The sequence below is a fragment of the Podarcis tiliguerta genome (genome assembly GCF_965153285.1).
Source record: "Podarcis tiliguerta genome assembly, chromosome: 6".
Classification (NCBI taxonomy): domain Eukaryota; kingdom Metazoa; phylum Chordata; class Lepidosauria; order Squamata; family Lacertidae; genus Podarcis; species Podarcis tiliguerta.
Genome location: NC_139539.1, coordinates 73483995 through 73507095, shown reverse-complemented (window position 1 = coordinate 73507095; position 23101 = coordinate 73483995). Strand labels below are relative to the sequence as shown.

The 23101-nt window shown below is 41.6% G+C and overlaps 1 protein-coding gene across 1 annotated transcript in view; it reads left to right on the top strand.

The window, feature by feature from the left end:
* Nucleotides 1-4228: 4228 nt before the first annotated feature.
* LOC310679594 (uncharacterized protein) overlaps nucleotides 4229-23101 on the top strand; it is a 33897-nt gene continuing 15024 nt past the window's right edge. Inside the window, exons 1-3 of the mRNA XM_083445131.1 lie at nucleotides 4229-7025; nucleotides 9446-9535; nucleotides 13586-13652. Of these exons, the coding sequence (XP_083301257.1) occupies nucleotides 7011-7025; nucleotides 9446-9535; nucleotides 13586-13652 (172 nt within the window). The 5' untranslated portion in view covers nucleotides 4229-7010. The remainder of the gene's footprint in view (nucleotides 7026-9445; nucleotides 9536-13585; nucleotides 13653-23101) is intronic.

Genomic DNA, 23101 nt, shown 5'->3' with positions numbered 1-23101 from the left:
TAATACTTGTATTTGAAGTAGCAATCTGTCATAAATTAAGAGCATTTGCATAGTAAATTTACAGGTTGTTATTCCTTGTAGAGTTTTATATAATTAAGGGACACGATAAGCCTTAACATTAATAATTTTTAATGGTGCAAGGGAGCTGGGTTTTGATGTTAAAGTGGTCCTCACTTCAATCAGAACCAATTCTCCAGTCTTTGAGAATTATAATGATTGCAGACTCTGGGTGCTTCCCTGAAAGAACCAGGCAGGAGGAGGAGGAGGAGGAGGGGAAAATGCTTCCCCACAACTTGGTGCTGCCACAATTTTAATTTTTCTCTAAGCATCTTGGCTCCAAAATCTCCATTCTGCTTGGGAAGGGTACACTGACGTGAGGCTTTGTCTCCAATGGGAAGAAAGCAGCAACCATACTTTCCTGGCTGTCCCCCATTAAAATAGACCACAGGAGTTCCCCATCCCGCATTTCTGTTTGGTGGGTCTAAGACTCCTGGATTGGGCATATGTCCTCCTTCAAGTCATCCGAAATGCATTCACACCCATTAATATTTAGAACGTCTACCCAATGGATGCACTGAGAACCTCGGCAAATAGCTTGCAGACTTGCTTCACTTTCCTTGGCGTTTATAAGTGCCAAACACATAGCTCTTTCGGTCCCCAAGCATGGTTGCAAGGTACTTAGAAAAAATGTTGAAAGGTCAGTATGCTTCGTGTTCTACAATTTGATACGAATATGTAGTTTTTGCCCAGTAGTTTATCTCTACTTGGTTGTCATGATATTAACCCACCAATTGCAATATTCAGAGTGTTGACTACTTTCTGGGTTGACTGCTTTCTTCTTCCCGTCTGGTAATTTGGGGGAGGATTCTGAATGGAGGTGGAAATTAAAAGTTCGATCCCCTCCCCTGTGCTTGCTCGCGGGGAGACCTCAGCTACCAAGGTCAACAATTTGCAAACTTTGTGGAATTACGTGACAATTTCCTCTCATGATCCCCAGTTGAGAGAACTCGAAACAAGAGTTGTGAGTCTAATAGTCTGAGTCATAGGGTTAGGTCTTGGGGTCTACAGAGAATTTGTTTGAACTCTTGGCTTAATGCATTGACGATTTTCCATTAGCAATGAATTACAGTAGTAATTTCATTAATTTTTTCACCTCTATAAGGGTATGTTAGTATGAGTTGCTTAGCCAAGCATCAAAGGAAACATTGCATTTAACCTTTAGCCCTTTGCAGTGTAACCAGGACCAGTTAAGAAGTAAATTAGTGTAACATCCCTTTAAAAAAAATTACTTTAGATAAGCAGTGAACATAATTTTTGTGTGTCTTTAATTTAATAGGGGTTTATAGTTTTATGCAAAACCATTCACATTACATATGACCTTCTGGGAACTCTCCCCCCGCCACTCCCAGTCTGTATAATTTGGTGTCTAATAATCTGCTGTCTGTTAAATCCAGCACAGTCTTGATTAATGAATTGTGATGAACCAATGCATTCATTTACAGGTTTGGTCTAATACCCTGAAAGCCTATATCAGTGCTTGCCGTTATTCATGCAAATAAACTCCGGGGAGAAAGCACTGTGAGCAAGAGGGCTGAGGGAACATACAGACAGACACATTTGCCTTCCTTGGAGCCAAAGGGCTGAGCTACAACCCAGACACCCTGGCTGAATCTGCAAATGAACGTCAGTCTTTCATGTAGAATAAGGTCCAAAGTACATGTTACAGAAAAATGCATGTAACAGTAGCCCCAAGGCTCATTTAGATCACTGGAAGCAGAGAATCACCCGGAGGAAGAGATACTTGATCGGCTCTCTGCCTAATGTATATGTATTTAAAGCCCTATGATACAGAGAGCAGCCTTGGGGATGGCCAATTTGGAATGTGAAAATAGTGGGTAGGGAAGGTTCTATGCTTACCATCACCTCATGGCTTCTCTGCTCCACTGGAAGCAGAGCCGGTTCTACCGTTAGATGATGTGAGGTAATCACCATAGAGAGAAGATGTTGGGGGCAACACCAGCATGTCCCTGGCTGTTCCTCCTGTGTGTGCGTCATGTGGCCTTCCTTTTGCTCTTTCGGCTACTTGTCTGCCCACAAGTGCAGTGAACAGTGTTCAGCTGCCAGTCCAACCAGTTTCTGCACACGGAATGAGGCAACGGGGCCGCCATCTTGTCCTTTGTCTCAGGCAGCAACATGTCTTTGTTTGGAAGTGTCACTTCCTGTTTTAAATGGGCCATTGGGCTACCATTATACAGGCAACTCTGTTTGCATGGAGGTCTCTTTCTGGGTCATTGTGCACATCAGCAGTGCACACATAAGCCCGCCATGCCACACACCCCTCCTGGGGCCCCAAAATAGTGTGTGGGTCAGCGGCCACACGCCAGTTGAACACACACGAAATGTCCACTTCCTGTACACACTTGCATGTGACACATAGGCCTGAAGTATCAATGGAACTGTAAAGCTAAACTGTGAAGCAAAATATATTCCATCCATCAGCCATGAAGCTGCTCTATTGTATGTTCAGTGCTCTCCACAATTTTCTGTGGTGTCAAATGTCACTGGAGCTGACCATTGGCCAACAACAAGGATTACCAGTGCATGAATGTTAGTTGCCAGGGAATAACTGTAGGAGAGGGCTATTGCCCTCACATTATGCTTTTGGGCTCAAATAGGCATCTGGTTGGTCACTGTCGGAAATGGAATGCTGGACTCGAGAGGCCATTGGTCTGATCCAGCCAAGCTGTTCATATGTTTCTTAAGTCAGCACCATTACCTGGTGTGCTGCCACTATGCTTCAAAGAAAGATAGGTACCTTGAGAGGAAGTGCTGATGTGGAGTCAGGTGACCTGGAACAAGCTACTGTGATTTTATGACCTTCCCACACGCATGCCCTTGTCTGTCTGAACAACTGAGCCTCAAGTTCAACATTGCCTGCAGTCTTAGATTGCTGTCCAGGGCTTCCTGTCTCTCCGCATCCACCTCACCACACCCTTTATTGCTACCTGGTTCCCATGCCCTTCACTTTGGATTGATTCACACATGCATATACATAAGTTGATCTGGTTTATCTTTTTTAAAAAAACAATGATGCTCTAATGCCTGCATATTGCATGGGAAAATCCGTAGTGATGGGCAAACTGTCTTGTTCATTATTATCATCCTAATTGAGAAATAAGCTTCCAAGGAACCTCAGGGTTTCCCAAGTGCAATTTACAAATCTTCGGAGTACCATGATCTCCATTGTGATTTAGGATGAGTGAAATTCCACTCCAATTGCACTATACAACATCAATTTCCTTTACTTTTGGAGCAAGATTAATTTATGCTGCTGTATCTTCCGTTAGCTTTGATAACATACAGAGCAGATGATCCCAAAAGATATTGAACCCGAGGCAATGTCTTTTTAGATTTGTAGTAATTACATGCAAAAGTTATTCAAGAGTGTGGCAATTAATGTTGATGAACTTTTATTAAATTCTGTTGTCGATTTGTAGAGATTAGTGGTGACATTTTTAAAGAAATACTTCCAAACTTGCAGTTCTTTGAAATCCCTTTATGCTTTTTCCTGTACTAAATTTTTATCTAGCGGAGAATAACTGGGCTATTGAAAATTTCTTGGATTAAGACTTTAACAATAACATTTTCTAAAACTGATACGAGTCACAGTGTGATGTCATAAATGAGCATACCTATCAAATTCATTCAGATGATGCACTTTTACCATGGAAAATACAAGAAAGTGGGCAATCCTTGTAACGTACAGATCTGCTCAGTCTTTGCCCATGCACAAAAATCTGCCTCTCTTTGTCTGTACACTTTGTTCTGTTGGTTTTGTTTCTGCATGCAGCAATGAGCCACTGTGTGGGGGAAGGAAACCTGAACCATGTATTTGGGGAAACTCCTACCAATTCTGTATAAAAAGGTAAAGGTAAAGAATCCCTGGACGGTTAAGTCCAGTCAAAAGTGACTATGGAGTTGCGGCACTCATCTCGCTTTCAGGCCAAGGGAGCCGGTGTTTGTCCACAGACAGCTTTCTGGTTCATGTGACTAAACCACTTCTGGCACAATGGAGCACTGTGATAGAAACCAAAGTGCACGGAAACACCATTTACCTTACTGCCACAGCAGTACCTATTAATATACTTGCATTGGCGTACTTTCGAACTGCTAGGTTGGCAGGAGCTGGGGCAGAGGAACTGGAACTCACTCTGTTGCAGGGATTCAAACCGCTGACCTTCTGATTGGCAAGCCCAAGACGCTCAGTAGTTTAGACCACAGCGCCACCCACTAATTCTGTATAACTCTGGATGTGTAGGGGTGGGCAAGGAAGATCCAGATACCCTCATGCCCCTGAGCATGTCAGAGTTGACAGTTCTGGGCATTTGCCAGGGAAAAAGAGAAGTGCTATGTGATAATCTCTCTGGTCTGGGACCAATCAGGCTGGGACCCCAAAGTTACTTTAGGTAGGCCAATGAGATTTTTGGCTTCATTGAGCAACATGCACAAACCAATATGCACATTATGGGTATCCAGAAAAAATATAATGAACTACACATCATTTCTGCTTCTTTTTGTTTTGGGGTGCAAATAGGGTTGCCATATTTTGAAGAGCAAAAAAGAGGACATATTTGCCGACTTCTACTTTTAACTATGGATCGCTATGATGACTCTACCCATGAAAAAGAGGATGTGTCCTGGAAAAAGAGGACCTATTATATAAGGCTTGAAAAGGAATCAGGAAGTGCCTTCCCTAGATTGTGGGTGTGCCACTCTAGTTGTCTCCTTGTCTGCCTAGCTAGATCTGCTTCTCTAAATGTCAAATCATTTCTATGACATATTCATTGGCTAAAACCACAGGAAGGTAGAGCAGGCTGGTTGCCGACAAAATAAATAACGAGAAGAATGTGGGCACTTCTTGCCACACAATTCAGGTTCCACAAGGGCTAGAGATTTACATAAACAGAAGAAAAGATAGAAAGCTGGGAATCCAGGGAATATGCCTCCCTGTGAATGCCCATCTCTCTCTCTCATACACACAGTGTTACATCACAAACTTCTTGCAAAACTCTCCTTAGGTTGGCCTTCAGGGTTAGGCATAGTGGGCTGCCATTCAAAGAAACCCAAATCCAAACCTGACTCAGGCATGCAGAGCTAAGTTGTGAGATTCTTTAGATTCTTGCCTTAATCCACAGGTGCATGGCAAGTTTGTTAAATTAACATTAATTATTTTGTATGTGAACCAAACTTCTATTTTAATGCTAAAATTTCATTCATTTTTGCCTACCTCCCTGCACCACTGCAGCATTTCCCCTGCCTGAAAAGAAATTATGTTTGGGCTCAAACGGGCAAATTTCAGTAATTGATAGACAGATTTGGAGGTTTGGAGTTCCCTGCTGGGACTTTTTCGCTGTTATCAGTGCTGGAGCAAGAAAGTATTCAAATAGTGGAAGGGCTGAAGAATAACATGAATGAACGAAGAGATCACAAATAATTGCTTTGCTTCAAATTGTCCGTGATGGATGCTATGCTACTAAGTGAGACTTTTAACAGTTTTGATACTTTAGCCAGTTGAAGAAAAATGATGTTTGAAATTCTGACTATGGAACTTAGCCTTTTTAGTTGTCTGTTTAGCTTACATTCAGCAACTCCATTCCCCTCCACCCTCATTCATCTAATCCCCAGGTAACACAAGCTTTAGATGGTGTTATTAGGAACACTACAATCCAGCTACTTTTTCTCCCCCCAGTGTTGATGTAGCAGAACTATCCAGACATTTATAACTTCAGATATTGAATCCCATTGAGTTCTCTTTCATATCTCTTTGCTTTCACCCCCTGTGCATTTCTTTTATATTGAATGCATATGAAAATTAGATTGTTTCCCTCCTTCTTCAGCTGTAGCTATATAGGGAAATGTTTAATGTTCATTTCCCCCCCAAATAACATAGCTTTTGTAACATCGCTATTACTATTTAGCTCCAGCTGAGCACTGGTGATGTCCTAAGCATTACACACAGAACCAGGGGTGAGGAAAACATTCAGTTCATTTCACATTTAAAGGCGAACCTACATAATTCACAATTTCCGAAACAATGTGTGAACCGAAATACACCCATCCTTTGAAATCCACATTTTCTCTGAGATTTGCAATGCGCTTCTCTGGACAATCGATATGTGCAGAAATGGATATACTAGGGTAAAGTTTGCATAAAATCCATATATTTATGAAAGCAACGTACAAAAATTTGTTGCATTAGGCAAAATTGCTTTGTTAAAATATGTACATCAGAGAAATGTGTATATACAGAGAAATGTGGATGAGTTTTCACAAATAATTTTTTAAAAATCCAAGCAGATGTGGAAATGTGGAGAACTGAACCTAAGATTGGAAAAATGAGAAACTGAGAGAAACCGAAATAGACACCCATCCCTACACAGAACATACATGTAATGTGGCAGTGCTTCTCAGACAACTCACAGATTGTATTTGGCAGAGAAGACTGAGGTAGTTCCAGGACAGGACAAATACATTTTGCAGCCTGAAGTGAAGGACAAACAAGATGGCCGCCCCCCGTTCCATCTACAGAAACCGACTGGACTGTAAACTAATTCTTACTTCAGTGCTTGCACTCACACCTCTGTCATCCAACAGAGGGCTCTGGAGGATGCAGCCCTGAATTTGCCACCTGAGACAGTCACCACATTCTGCTTAATGGTAGGGCCAGCCTGGAGTAGTTCTCACTGAGGTGTTAAACCTTTGCAGGCTTTGTCACTTCAGTCTTAAGCTGAGGGATTACTTGACTGACTGGATTGGTTCCTATTCTTTAGTTCCATGCCAAAGTGTTTATTGGGGGTGGGAATAAAGGCATAAGTGTTCTTGTCAAAGAGCGGTAGGCTTGTATCTTCACCGGTGGCACCATCTTTCCTTTTCCTCCATCGGGAAGAGTTCAGAGAGCACTCAAAACCAAGCAGAATGCAGGCAGAAATTCAAAGACTTGCATCTACCAGATGCCATTAAACAAGGTTTACGGTTACTACTTTATCATCTACAGTGGTACCTCGGGTTACAAACACTTCGGGTTACAGACTCCGCTAACCTGGAAGTAATACCTCAGGTTAAGAACTATACCTCAAGATGAGAACAGAAATCGGGCGGCGGTGGCAGCAGTGGGAGGCCCCATTAGCTAAAGTGGTACCTCAGGTTAAGAACAGTTTCAGGTTAAGAACGGACCTCCGGAACAAATTAAGTTCGTAACTAGAGATACCACTGTATATCTGTCTGTCTGTCTGTCTGTCTGTCTGTCTGTCTGTCTGTCTTTCTGTCTTTCTGTTTATCATTTATTTTTAAAAGACCTTTGACTAAAAGCAATAGGTGTAACTTTATTCACATAAGAAAATAGGCACATTTCATAACTCTGGATAGAGACATTATTTTGTTGCCACCCACCAGCTTTTACGTTGAAAAACCAAGTGGACTTGTGAAGACAAAAAGCAGTAACTGCCAAAGAAGTCAATTCCCCCTCACCCCCCTCTAAAATGGACTCTAGGCTTGCCATATTTTGAAGAGCAAAAAAGAGGACACATTTGCCGACTTCTGCTTTTAACTATGGATCGCTATGACGACTCTCATTTTACATACCAATGCAAAAGAGGACGGGTCCTGGGAAAAGAGGACACATGGCATCCCTAATTAGCCTTCCAAAAAGGTAGAACTCTGTTTTTGCCTGTGGAGCATCTATAGCTACTCCGGTGTCTTAATGAACAATATGGAATTCCAGTCAGTTAACCAGAGCTGGCGAGGATATTTTTTCTCCATCTACGGGACCTTTAAAAATAAATAAATGGCTGCAATGTAAGTAGTGAAGGAGATAGGGTAACCTCTGCTGCCACAACTCTCATACCTTTTGAACGCTGCTGTGACCTGCCGTTCAGGGGTGTGAGAGGCTCAAACAAACTTTCCCCCTCCACACAAGGGTTGTTTTGTGTCTTCCGTTTGCGGGAATGTAAGGCAGAACTCATCCTAATAATAGGTGTGCAGCAAAGGTTCATAATAGGCTCATGCTTGTGCTGTTTCTTGCTTTGACTTAAGCCACGCTGAACATTATTCCAAAGTGCTTCCCTCCCTGCCCCCCCCCCACCTCCACCCCCTGGTATTATTCAGTGGGTAATTATTAGACTTCATGCATAAAATGAATGTGACAGTCCAGACAGATGTATATTGTTGGCTGTGTCTCTCTCCTACTCCCCCCTCGGAGTGACAGCGGCTGAAATTTGCAATGATTACCATGACAAAGGCCAGCGTTTTCAATGTCCTGGAGGTCGCATTCTGACTGTGACATGCCAGCAGCAGTGGTTCATGCAGGCCACAGCGAGCGCACAAGCAGAATTTGCCTTTTTAATGCAGTCTCTCTAGGGTACTTGGTTTCACAATTGCCATTGGTTTTTGCAAGCTGCCAGGGTCTGTGGGGTGGGTTTGTATTGAAAAGGACCAGACCAGCCGTACTCCTGGCTTCCACTAGGGGCTGCTGTTGAACTTCCGAAGCAAGCACCTTTAAAAATAATAATAATATATATTTAAAAAAAAAATTAGAAGAACAAACTGACAGATCATTCTGGTGTCGATCAAGCCTTTCTGATGCAATACATGAAATCTTTTGGATGTACCAGTAATAAATACTTCTTTCAGAAATCTTCATACCCTGTATAGCTGTATGTCATACCCCAAGGAAAAGGAATACTAAGATATTACCGGCAGTGTCTAATTTTTGCTTGAAAACTATGGCGGGCAGGGAAGTGTGTCAGGGTTATTTCCCCATGAATAAAGTTTATCTTTCCCAAACAAATGAATGCAGGCTTTTAATTAATTTCAAAGTGCCTCCCATGGCGTCTTTTTAAAAAGTCTAAGGCACTAATACCGTGACTTAAACTTGCATGATAAAGCCGACAAGCTGTTTTTAAAGGCTTAGCCCATGTTCAGTCTTATCTATAATCTGCACCTTATTGTGTTTACAGGAGAAAAAATAACGCCAGTCCTTATTCTTCCCCCCTTCTTTATTTATTTCTTTAAAAGCCTCCCTCAATATGATTTAATCTTGGGTATATATTAAAGATTGCTACTTGGCTTGTGAAGGTGTTTTTTTGTGTGTGACTTTACTGCTGCTTACTTATAAAAGGCATGCAATGGCTTTGACTCTGGTGTGTGTGTGTGTGTGTGCGTTTTAAAGTTTGGGCTTTCAAAACGCCACCGTGAAATTAATTATAATGAAACTACTGAAGACAGCTTGCACTTTGTAACTGGAAGTGAATAGAAAGTGCCTGTACACTGGTGAACAATGTAATACAGTAATATTAAAGATAACTTGACACCAATTATTTTTGACTGCTTCTTCTTCGTCTTCTTCCTCCTGCTCCTCCTCTTCTTCCTCCTCTTCTTCTCCCTTCAGCTCGGCATCCTGGGCTTTATAACGTATGAAGAGTATTTTACAAATCTGAGCCCATTGGATAAGGCTAACTGCCAGCAAGGAAAAAACATGGTGCGTATTTCATTCGAATGACTTTAGAAAATCAATCTGTAGCAACTCAAAATAACGTTTCATTTTATTGAAAATAAAGCCGCGCTCATTACCAAGTGTGACTTGGATATGTTTAATACAGAGGTGTTTTTTTAAAAGAACAACAAACACGTAATAGTTAATATTGTTGCCACAGCTGCTACTAGCAAGCAACACACATGCACACAGAATGTCTGAGTAATGGCACTCTACAATCTGTGCGACTTTCCCTTTTCTTAAGCTTTGTTATTTCCTCAGGAGCGGTTGCAAAGAGGTCAGTTAATTGTAAGCTCTGACAATGTTTGGGCTCATGACAAGAGCTATCTCTTAATTGTATACCAAGCTGCTGGAGCACTGCAAAGGCTCTCTTTAAAGAATCTTAATAATGAGAGTGTTAATGGGCTGCAGCATTTAATTTACAGTACTGGCGGGGAACCTCTGGGCCCTGGGCCTCATTAGACTCGGAAGACTCCCAAGGGTGGCTTTTTTTTTGGGGGGGGGGGGTGAACCACATTCACCTGATGTAAATTTTTACAGGAGCCATTTGTAGTGAAGGGATTGTTTACCTTCTCAATTTTGGAAACGTACGGAATAATATGGTCCTTTCTCCCCACCCCACTGATTTATTGATTGCATCTGCCGGGTGGGAATCCCCTCAAATCTGCTAAATATGTTGTGATCTGGGAATTTCACTCTCAAAATACGGAATTCCCTTTGAGGAAGAAGTATGTGTATAATTCCTTTGTAGCCACATGGGATTCGTCGTTTTGCTTAGGACGCTGCAGAGCAGGCCCCACTCAGGCAGCATCGATGGTGGCATGATCTAGGTGTGAAGAAGAAACCCACTTAGATGCTGCTGCCTGTCATTTTTCATATCTGTGGCTTCTCAGAATACAGAAGTTCTCCCCTCAGTGCTGGATTTAGGGTGGTGCCAAATTTTGTCCTTGCTGAGGGCACCCCTGATCCCCTCATAAGAAGTTAAGGAAACATATGGTACCTCAGAAGATTGTGTGTTCACAGGGAACCCCAGTAGAGGGGTCTAGATGGAAGTCTGTCCAAAAGCCAAGGTGTATAGCTGCCTTCAGTGGCTTGGGAGTGCGATCCGAGTGTGATGCAGATGACTAATTATCCTAGGCTCAACCCTGTTCATTCCAGGGAGGCTGAGAGGAATTTACATGCAATGCCAAGCCAAATCCTACCTACCTCTGGAATCAATGAAGTTGTGGCCAATTTTAAAACCCCCAGAACATTGTCTTGTCCAGTTTGTTGCTAGAAGAGCCTTGCTCCCTGGGTAGGGGTCTCTGTGGATGTAAAATATGGATATGTTCAGCACTTCCTCAGATGTGGGGGGACCTGCGGCTCCCCGGATATTGGTGGACTCCACCAGCCCCAACCAGAAGGGCCAAAAGTCAGGGGTGATGGGATCTGGGAACCCAGAAACAGTTCTGGAATCCAGAAGCAGGAATGAAGAGGACTGTTTGTGCAGCCCTAAAAAGGTAAAGGTAAAGGACCCCTGACAGTTAAGTCCAGTCGCGAACGATTCTGGGGTTGTGGCGCTCATCTCGCTTTACTGGCTGAGGGAGCTGACATTTGTCTGCAGACAGTTTTTCCGGGTCATGTGGCCAGCATGACTAAGCCGCTTCTGGCGAACCAGAGCAGTGCACAGAAACAACATTTACCTTCCTGCCGGAGTGGTCCCTATTTATCTACTTGCACTTTGACGTTCTTTTGAACTGCCAGGTTGGCAAGAGCAGGGACTGAACAACAGGAGCTCACCCCGTTGCGGGGATTTGAACCGCTGACCTTCCGATTGGCAAGCCCAAGAAGCTCAGTGGTTTACACCACAGTGCCACCCGCATCCCATTTTTAATTTGTATCTGAGTGATGATGTAGAATCATAGAATCATAGAGTTGGAAGAGACCACAAGGGTCATCGAGTCCAACCCCCTGCCAAGCAGGAAAACTGTATCAACAGTTCACTGGTACCTCGGGTTACAGATGCTTCAGGTTACAGATGCTTCAGGTTACAGACTCTGCTAACTCAGAAATAGTACCTCAGGTTAAGAACTTTGCTTCAGGATGAGAACAGAAATCGCACGACGGCAGCATGGTGGCAGCAGGAGGTACCATTAGCTAAAGTGGTACCTCAGGTTAAGAACAGTTTCAGGTTAAGAATGGACCTCCAGAACGAATTAAGTTCTTAACCTGAGGTACCACTGTATGCATATTCTTTGCTTTGAAATAATTACTCCACTTAGTCTTCCTTTGTGCTTTCTTTCTTAGCACCTCAAATGCTTTAGCCCAAATCTGATGGAGGGCTGGTTTGCACATGCATGCTTATCAACTTGTGCTCCTCATATGTGGATGAGTCACCCCAAATGGGCTAGCCTTTCCCAACATGGCACCTCTGAGGAAAATCTGGAGGTGGCGATGAGAGAAAGGGCCTTCTCTGTAGCAGCTTCCCCCATTATGGAATGCACTCCCAAGGGAGGACAGCCTGACCCAGGACAGCCTCAAACTAGAAACTAAACTGAGGTTATCATTTTGGTGCCAGGAAAACACATTTTGGTTTTCCTGGACATTTGGGTGCTACAAGTGATATGATATTATATTGTTAAATGTGTTCTGCATACGCTTCCGTGATTTTATCACAATATTTTCTCTTCTTTGTAATAAATGACTTTGGGATTTTAAAAGTGAGAAGTGAAACATAAATTTTATAATCCTAAAGCAGACTTTGCATTGCAGGGAGAACGTTCAGATCTTCTCGTGGCACCTCAAACCTCAGTGCTTTTCAAGCGGAGTCAGTTTGCAGCTGTTCAGTAATCAAACCATGTATCACACATGAAACTGACCATTATAGTAAAGCAATGAAGACATCTAGAAAGCTAGATGCTGCTAGATCAGCAACACTGAGAGGAGAGTCAAGTAACCAGTGTGCAGTTGTCAGGCTCTAAAGAACTTTGCTGCACAATAGACAATTTATCTGAATTCGCAACATTAAATGGGAAGTAAACCCCAGGTTAAGTGTTTGTGCTGACATTGCCATTAAACCTCATTTTGCCTTCAAACAAGAAATCTCTGCTTTTTCATGTGCTTTCATAGGGTTGAACAAACTTTGCAGATTTTTTATTTTATTTTTTAAAAAACCATTCTGCTCTTTTGCTACTTCTCTTCATGCAATTAGCACAGCCTCAAACTAGAAACTAAACTTTGGCTCGCTTAGAAGGAAGGTTAAATACAGAAAATTGATAACAAAAATAGCGTAAAAGTTTCCTTTTCCAATGATGATCAGCAGGCAACAACTGGAACTGTTATGATAGATTTTGACGAGGAAAAAAACGTGAATTATTTTTAGAACTCATTCGGAGAACGAAATGTTGTATAACAGCTTCTGTAACAGGGCAGGAGTGCTGCTGCCTGAAGACAGAGGTATGCTGATCCCACACATCATAAACATTATAATGGTGTGTGGTTTGTAGGGAAGGAATGAGTTAGGTGGGTAGGGAATAAACTGGCAAGGCTGTGGATTTAGGTTTACTTCTCAGTTCCTACCTCACTTGTAACTTTGCAATGAAAGATTCAGAAATTGGAGCCAATTACCATAATATGTGGTGGTTTGGTGGGAGCATGTTCAACATCAGACAGTTAAAAGGTTTTATTGCTATTAGGAGGTTGTTAATGCTCTTGATAATGTCTCCGGTTGCTTTGTAATGTCTCTTGTTGAAGTATAGAATTCTTTTTATCTTATTACATTATGCAGAAACTTAAATTCAAAAGATATTTGCAGGAACATTTAAAAGAGTGCATCAATCAGTTTCAAAGAAGGGAAAATGTTCTTAGAATAGCTTATAAAAGGATAACTGTCAGTTTCCTTTTGGAGGAACAAAGGAACCAACGTTAAAAAAAGGGAGAGAGCACTTTATTGTAAAAGCACAGTGTGCAATTCAATCAATATTCCATATAAATATAAAGGAGAAGAAAGTTCATAATTATCCAATGACTTAAATGTAATTTATGTAATTCTTGCAGAAAAAGCAAGGCAGAAAGGAAGAAATCTTCTTACTAACAGCATTCTTTGCCCTTGATGGAATTGGCAGTAAGCGATAACTTATATCTTTCTAATAATGACTTGAATAAATAACACACAGTTATGATTTGTAATAATATCAGTGACGAATGTAACAGTCTTCGTCAAACTATGACAGAACCCCCCCCCCCATCTTCACCACGTCTCCTTATTTCACCATTAAAACTTACTCTCTCTCTCATTTTCCCAGCTGTTACCTCCTGACAGTGCCAGTGTGTATTTAATCCCTCGAATACGAGGGCCTAAATCCATGACAAAATTAGGGCCAAACCACAATATGTTGTTGCACTTAATGGGCAGTTGCTTTTTTTAAAATGCAAATAGCATCTGGGGTGGGGTGGCTGAAAACGATTAAAATTGCAGTGGACACAGAGTGGAATTTTAACCCTTTTCTCCCCTTCTGCACTCCTCAAGGGGGGAGGGAAAAGCCTCTTTTGAAGCTCATATTTGCTTTGGGATAGCGTGGGTGAAGACTCCACATTTGGCTTCCTTTTTTGCACTAGGGCATCAGACCACTAGAATCTGCTCCAGTTGCACAAACCTAAAATTCTGGGATGTGCTTAGATCCCTTCTGCAAAATACTAAAAGTCTGGAGCGCCGACACTGCTTTTTAAAGCCCGTCAGCTTCAAAAGAGGGCTGCCATATCTGAGCACAGCAAGGGAAGAAACCAAGCCCAGAACCATTTTGGGGTATGGACCTAATTTCCAAGATCTTTAGCTCCCAATCTAGGTGCTTGAATTAAGGTTGTCTGCTTGACTCCAGTCTATGATGGATTGGGAAGCTACCAAAAATCTAGCCTTTGAGAGTACATTGGCAGCAGTCTCTATCCCAATTCATGAAAGCACTTCCATGTCCACACAATGCAAGGACAACATTTCCATCCAGTGGCTCATGGGGTACCACTCTAGAAGTCCTGACCCAGAGTTGTGGCGTTTCAGGGTGAGAGGCTTCTCCTTGAATACTTGCATGTACAAGTAGAAGTTGTTATATTGATTTGACCCTGCAGCAACTCAAATGTATTGCGTGAATAAGGGGAAATTGATGCTCTGAACTGACCCTCAAAACATTATATGATGGGGAAGTTACTGCTGGTGTCAAATTTCTTTTGAGTTGCATAGACAGCCAACATAAACACAGTGAAGTGAAGATTGCACACTAATGTTTGATGGAATGTGCCCAGAGTATTTTGGGTTTTTTGTTTAAATGCATTCTGCTACAAAATATTTTGCTACTTTTCTCTAAAAAACACACACATTTTGGGCACACTTCCACCAAGTTATGCACTTTAGAATCCCATGAGTTCCCACAGGAAAGAACAAAGCATGTGGTTTAATTTGCTATAAAAACCAATGGGACTTTAAAAAAAGTTTTTAACTTTGGCAGGATTGTGTTTGGAAGCTGTATGCGTGGGATTTTTTTTTTAAAGCCCTACAAAAGCAAATTATACGTTTTGACATTTCCCCCACCAACTTAATTTTGGTACAGATTTTTACTGCATATCTGTGATTTCCATCTATTTATACACTGTAATAATTTCTTTTCCTAAGCCTAGATTTCCATTAAACCTAATGGGATATTTGATGAAATGAGCATTCAAATATTCACATGTGGATTTTAGACTCTCTCTCTCTCTCTCTCTCTCTCTCTCTCTCTCTCTCTCTCTCTCGCACTCACACACACACACACTCACACTCTCTCACACACACCAAAACAAATTCTACACTCCCCTCCCCTTAAGCGCAGGTAGAACATGTAGTTGAAATACCAAGGGATTTCCTTTAAAATGCTTTACTTTTTTTTTTTTTTGCAAACAATGTCACAAAACGCACCAAGGACCTGATCCAGCCATATATAAACACTTTAAATGAAAGAGTTAAGCACACACTTAAAGATCTCCCTGTGGGAATTTTAATAGGCTTAACCTGGCTGAGTTCTGCCCTCAATCACTGCGTAATTGTGTGTGTGTGTGTGCATTTAAAAAAACAATATTTTTTCCTAACAGGTTTTGCACATTTTAAAAACAAAAATCACTAGTTAATGTTTCTGCTGCAAATAGCATTTCATGTGACATGACTCTGATGGTTAGCTTTCTTGCAACAAATGCATTTGTTCGTGTTTAAAGTATAGTTCTTTCATGTTTGTTTTTCTACTTTCCCCAGTAGGATGACCAACAGTCCTATGAAATGTAATAGAATGCAGGCAGCCCAATCCTATACATGTCTACTCGGAAGTAATTCGCACTGAATTCGCTGGCACTTACTCCAGGTGTGTGTAGAATTGCAGCTGCGGTAATTTTACTTAACTATCTTCATTTCACTTTCTCCTCTGCAGCCTGCATGCAGATTTCTGATCTCTGTTGTCTTTAAACAGGTACAATTTCCCCACACCCCTCAGAGGAATCGTGAAGTGATTTCCCTTAAAAAAAAAAAGAAAAGCTTCATAAGTTATTGATACTCCCCTCCCCCCCAGAAAGCAATAATTCACAGGCCGTAAGTTCATGAATTGTACACATCTGTACAGATTCAGAAAATAAAGGTAGTTACCATAGCAACGACCACATGGAACATGCTTGTGAAATTCAGAGCTTCATATTAAGGGCACCCGTCTGTTACATGCCCTATCCTGCTCACATTACATGAATTTGTGCCTTGCTACAGTGTTTTTCTATGCAGTGTTTTTAGCATTTGTGTGTATCTTTAATTATAGCTTTTCCTCTGCCTTCCTTTGTTCCAAATTACACTCTTATCGCTTGGATTTTGTATTGTGTAATTTTAAAATCAAAAGCATATAATCACAGAGCTTTAATGATGATGAAAGAATGCAGACAGCCCTGGAAAGACCTTGCACTCTTGCAACTAGAATCTGACTGAGCTCCCCCTGTGAAAAGCATCCGTTCCTCTCTGCTCCTCTCATCTGATTGAAAGCTTTCATTCCCAGCTATGTCCTGGCTTCCTGTCCTGCCCTGTACTTCTTGTTGAAAAGGGGCAGGAGAAGCGGCGGGATAAACAGCTTGGCCGTTCTCAGCAAATGCACATCTCTTGGGGGAACAGATGCCATTGCATAAAGGACTGAGAACCGATCATTGTTCCTTTCTCGTTAATACTTGTGGCATTTGCTGCATAATGATGATAATAGAATAGAAGTTGGAAAGGACCCCAAGGGGCATCTAGTCCAGCCCCTGCAATACAGGAATCTCAGCTAAAGCATCCATGGCAATGGCCTCTGTTTAAAAACCTCCAAGGAAGGAGAGTCCACCATCTCTCATGGGAGTCTGTTCCACTGCTGAACAGCTCTTACTGTCAGAAAGTTCTTCCGAATCTTTAGTCAGAATCTCCTTTCTTGCAACTTGGAGCCATCGGTTCGAGTCCTACCCTCCAGAGCAGGAGAAAACAAGCATGCCCCCTTCTCCATGTGACAGCCCTTAAGATATTTGAAGATGGCTATCATATCTAGACAGCATCTTAAAAAGCAGAGACATCACCTTGCCAACAAAGGTCCGTATAGTTAAAGCTATGGTTTTCCCAGTAGTGATGTATGGAAGTGAGAGCTGGACCATAAAGAAGGCTGATCACAGAAGAATTGATGCTTTTGAATTATGGTGCTGGAGGAGACTCTTGAGAGTCCCATGGACTGCAAGAAGAGCAAACCTATCCATTCTTAAGGAAAGAATGAGCCCTGAGTGCTCACTGGAAGGACTGATCCTGAAGCTGAGACTTAGTTTTGATCCCCCAACTTTATGCTTTGCCACACCAATTTATGGAAGATTTCGAGGTTTTATGACTTCAAACTGATCCCTTTTCGACATAATCACCCAGAACTATTGGACCTGAATACTTCTTGTCATTAAAATAATCATTTCCAATCAAAACAATTATTTGACAAGGCATTTTACCCCCACCAACTTCTTCTAAAATGCTCCACACAAGCGTACATGTGAACAAAAACGTAAAAAAAGACATGTGGCCATAGCTCAAAAACTTGACCTCATTGAGCAAAACCAATGTGATTTTTGGATTCAGCGCATCAGATTCATCCTAAATCAGCTGAAAAAATGCAGACAACAAATTTGTTGTTGACCAGTGTTATTGTTCATTGGTTCTAGTTAATTTCCTCCCAGATCAGGTTATGCCACTAGCCTTGAGGGAAAGGAGCACAAGTGTCCCATATATTTAACCATTTTATAAAAGAGGGAATTTCCAGCAGGTTCTGTTTGCCATGGAATCCATGCTGGCTGAGTCTCTGCCATTGTTTGCTAGTAAAGTTAATATTCTCCGTCTAAAGATTCCTACCGCCTGAAGTTGAGGTGTTAACTCTAAAGATTAGTCCTAAAAGGCACTCGGAGCTTGTCAGAGATTAAAAAGGTCAAAGAAGGAGTTCTAGAAAATAATGAAGTGTTTACATGGAGTCTCCTAGTTTTACATGCAGCAGGGTGACAAAGAAAGCAGGAAATGCTTGTAATTGGCCTACAGAAAAGACTCTTCTGTTCCCTCTGACCTGTAACATCATCTTTTTTCATAGCTCTTCTCACCTCTAAATTAATATCTGCCACAATAGACTGATCCTCTCATATGGCTTTCTCTCGTTTTGTATTTTGCTAAACCAATCTCCCTGCCCCATGATGAACTTAAAAGCCAAGGCCAGATTTTGTGTGACAATACCATACCCTACAACATTTTTCTGATGAAAATAGGGACGTCCTATTCAATAATAATAATAATAATAATAATAGCAACAATAATAATAGTAATTTTATTTTTTATATCCCACCCATCTGACTGGGTTCCCCAGCCACCCGTGGTGGCTCCCAACATATATAAAAACACAACAAAACATTGAAAAACCTTCCCTATAGGGGCTGCCTTCAGATGTCATCAATAGGTTGTATAGTTACTTATCTCCTTGGCTCAGAGGTTTCATGACTCCATACCCTCCAATAGTCCTCCCATGAAAATGGGGATATCCTAAGGAAAAGCGGGACATTCTGGGATCAAATCAGAAACCAGAATGGCTTCTATAAATCCAGGACTGTCCTTGAAATTATGGACACTTGGAGGGTCTGCAGTACAGACTTCAATGCTGAGAGGGGCCTATATTGTTGTGCCTCAGAGAGCTGTAGGGAAAATCTTTGAGTTCAAAGGCATAATTTCTAGAAATGGAGAGCAGATGGTAATCCCCAAGTCTATCTGAAAATGTCATCTGTCTCCAGTTGCCGGCAGTGCATATAAATAGCGCTTTTTTTGCAATTTTGCCCCCAAACCTCAACAACTTTGGATTTTATGTCAGTGGGTAGAATGGGACAATATAGCTTAGATGGGTCTCTGACCAAACCTTGTACTCCATTTAGGAATGGGAGTGGGGTGGGATTTTCATTCTGCTTCCAATAAAACCTATATTATTTGTCTCACTATCCATGGAGGATGAAATCAATACCATTAACTTCAATGCATTTCAATAAAAGGGAAGCATCTAAAGCCATGCAGAAAATTCGGTAACAACTATTTCGGTAACGTTTGTGGATTAAAAAAGAAGAAGAAGCATGATTTCAACTACTGCTTATATTCACTTACGTAATTTCTATTCCTGGCCCTGAAAACAAATGCAAATTGTGGCAATTTCTGCTCCCATTTCCATTTCTGACAGAATTCTCTGATCTGTGTTGCTTTCACAGTGTTGTTCCACAAGTCTATCCTCCCCCTTTCCCAAATTAATCTGCATTTTAATTTTTTTTAAAAATCAGCATTAAAATTCACATTTCAGCATGTATTTTACACATCTTTTCTCTCAAAACACGCAGCCCTTAAAAAAACAATAATCAGTATTTCAAATAACCAACTAAACAAAACTTTGAGATTGCCAACTGTTTCCAGATGTGGCAAAAGAGACAGTGACTCAAAAGCATGTTGTCTGTGAATAAATTTAAATGTAGAAAATTTCAGAAAGATTGGCAACTTCCCGAAATCCGAAAAAATAATTTTGCTGTCCTTCCACAAAACAATCAGAACCGTGTTCAAGGAAATATAAAGAAGTCAGGTCCATTAATTTCAATGCGCCTGAGTAAAGCTTAGTTGAATACCACCCATGTGCATGCTGAGCATTTCCTGGCTCCCAAACCAATATAGTGGAACCTCTCCTTATGGACGGAATCAGTTTCGGAGGTCCGCCTGTAAGTCGATACGGGTTTGCTGGTAGAAGCGCCATTGTGCGCAGGCGCATTTGGCGGCTGCACACTTATGCGCATGTGCAGACGGCGTCAGCCGTTTCTGCGCATGGACAAATGGCAGAAACCGCTTCTGTGTGCGCGCAAATCATGGCAAACCTGGTATTTACTTCTGGGTTTGCCGCGGTTGCAACTTGGATCGGGCCCAAGTAGGGGCGGTCGTAAGTAGAGGTTCTACTGTAGATCTAGAAAATCAGTTTTTTCCAAGAGTGCCTGGTTCTGGTCTGCAACCACCAGCTCAAGAACCTTTCCCAAGAAGCTGCAATTAGCAACTGGCCGGTCATCACTTAGGTTTTCCAAATCCAGGGAATTTCTTGAGCAGGTTTTTTATTTTATTTTAACCATTGCCTCCTTCAAGCAGACAGGGACCCCTGCTCTGGCAAAGGAGGCATTAATCACCTCTTTGGCCTCGAGCCTTACTAACTGAAACTCATCCAACATAACAGATTCTTTTTCAGAGACCACTGGAATCAAGAGTATGAGTGGCCTTTGGGGCTTTGAATCAGACTCTTCCTTATATACTGGTTTTGACAGTGCTATAAGAAAATCAGAGAGGGAAAAAGGAGACTACGAAGAGAAGTATGTGTAGAAGAGAATATGGAATTGGCAGGAGATGAATAGTAAGGAAGCCCATTGCTGTGTTGGATGGTCTCAGTAGCATAGAAACTGGGCGATCATTTATTTTCTTTTCAAAACTCCTGAGGAATATATAGGACCTGAAATTGCAGGGAGATTATTGCCCATACAAATGAGATTCTCATCTGAGGTATCGTAGAAGTGGGTGGGTGGCGGGTAGGAAAACCACCCTTAACAATTGTACTTCTCAACCTTTTTTTTTGTTGTTGTTGGGGCGCTTTGATAGCATTAGCAAAAATTTTAAGAGCTCCTCATTTTCAGCTTCTATTCACATCCAGAACATACTGGATTTTTAAAATGTAATTTGAACAAAAAAAAGAGAAGTGTTGCTAAGCAACAGCCTCATTCAAGTTGGTATCTCAGTCAGAATTTGGGGGCCATCTTGAGGAACTTGTCTCTCTCTCTATATATATAAAAGTTGGGGAGGAGGAAAGGATTGCAGTTCATCGAAATGGGGCATTTGCAAAAAGCGGAATAGTTCAGATGAGCCAGAGGCAGTTCATGTGGTATTTGATCCAGGCTTGATTTAAATATCAGGTTCGATGTGTAAATTCAGCACGGCTCAAGGGTTGTTTTTCTTGAAGTGAAGGTGTTACGCAGAATGGACGGTGTCCTTTTTGTTCTTTACAAAGAAATCTGGAGAATTTCTGTAGCAAAGTGTGTACGCTGAATTTCCTTCAAAGTGCAATAGCTCTGTGGCGAAATTGAAGCGTTACTCAGCAACAACTAGCAAGGATGGAACGTTTAAACAAGTGTAGCTCTTATCTGAAGTTTCAGGTAGGGTTGCCATATTTCCCAGACATAGCTGGAATATTGGGGTTTGCAGCAGTGTCTGGGCAGAAATTGGCCCAAATGTCTAGGGAAATCCGGATGAATGGTTTTGCCGATTTTTCATTAAAATAGCTCAAAAACGTCATTTTGTAATGGGATTTTGCACACAAAAAAAGCTTTGGACAAAACTAAACAACTTTGCTGTTAAGTTGTGGGTGAATATATCAGACGACACAGTGATTCTTCAAACAGCTCTTGTTTATTCACAGGCCAGAACAGAACTGAACTGAAGGGTTCAGCCAGCCTGCGTATATAGAGTTCCACTACAACGCAACTGTAACCATTTTCTGTAACTATCCAATCACTGAACGTCACTTTCAATCCCCTATTTGCATATGTGGACCTGAGTGAAAACTATCTACAGTATCCCCTTGCTGGCCCAGGGTGAGAACTTCAGTACATAACATTTGCCAATATGGCAACCCTATTTCAGGGATGATCATCGACTGGGATGGTGGAAATCTCAAAACCTGCTCCTTTGTTAAACTTTCTTCCCTAAAATAGTACTACCTTTTAGGGAGCCTTCCCCAGAAAAAAAACACCACGGAACACGGACAAAGGAAAATTATAACTACCAAATTGTAGGTGGTTTATTTTTTATTTTAGGAAGTATATGAGTATGATTAATTGTATAGGAGAAAGGGGGAAGTTCTGTGTGTAAAAGAGAGAAAGTAATTAGTTTCATAATAAAAGTAGCTGATTTAATGTTACATTAAATTTTACAAAGTATATAGTGATTTCTTTTTTTACTCAGTGAACTATCAAGGATCTTATGCCTTCCCTCAGAAGCTTCTGGGAATGTTGTGGGCATTGTTGGAGTAGCAAACTCTTGCTTAAAATTGGCTAATGTGTACAAATACATTTATAGATGGGATTTTCTGGGGTTTCTTAACCACTAAGCAACCTGTTTGGACACTCATACGTGCACACTGTTACTGAAGGAGTCCAAAGCATGTCATTCCACGCTGTCATCCCCATAGTTGAAGAACAGCAGCAGGGAGCCTGGGGAACAATACATCAGAAACACAATATGAAATGTTATCTGTGATATGAAATGTCACGGAGAAAACATGAAGGTTAGGCCTTTGTGCCCAAGCTACGTTGTGACTTCGAGTAATTTTCAACTTCATTTAAGCCTCGTTGCTCTTTCCAGCAATGGTCACCGCCTGTGCTTGATCAAAGATGTGGAGAAAATAATCCAATCCTTAATTGGTTGGGCATTCCCCCCCCTCTTTTTTAGGCATTTCCTGCAGAATAGCCTGGTGCTTATCAAGAACAGAACCCAGAACAGAATAGTACAAGTGTAATTGGCTAGGGGGAATGACCCTCGTACACAACAGTGTTGTTTCTTGGGAAGAAATGTCAAGAGGACCATAAGGCCAGGCTTCCTTTTGCATGCCATCTCCACCCTCATCTGGTGCACCTAGGAAGGTCCATCTCCACAGGTTCCTATCCTCCTTGGCTTCTGCTGTCTGACTGAAATCTGGGGAAAAGGCAATAGTTTCCACCAGGCTGGACAGTCCTTATTTCATTTTTTTGGGTTAATACTCAGCTTGCATCATTCCGCACACTTTTCCTTATGCAAATCAGAGAAGAGCTGAGCCCAAAAGACTTGCTTCTTTTGTGATTTCCCTCTCTCAGTTTCTTCCTTTCCTACTGTGTTCATTTCACATTGGCCTGGCAATGAAATTCTGCAACTACTTCAGGCATTGGTACATAGTAACACCATGTTTATATCAGATTACGGTACCTTTTGGGCTGTGTAGAATGGTT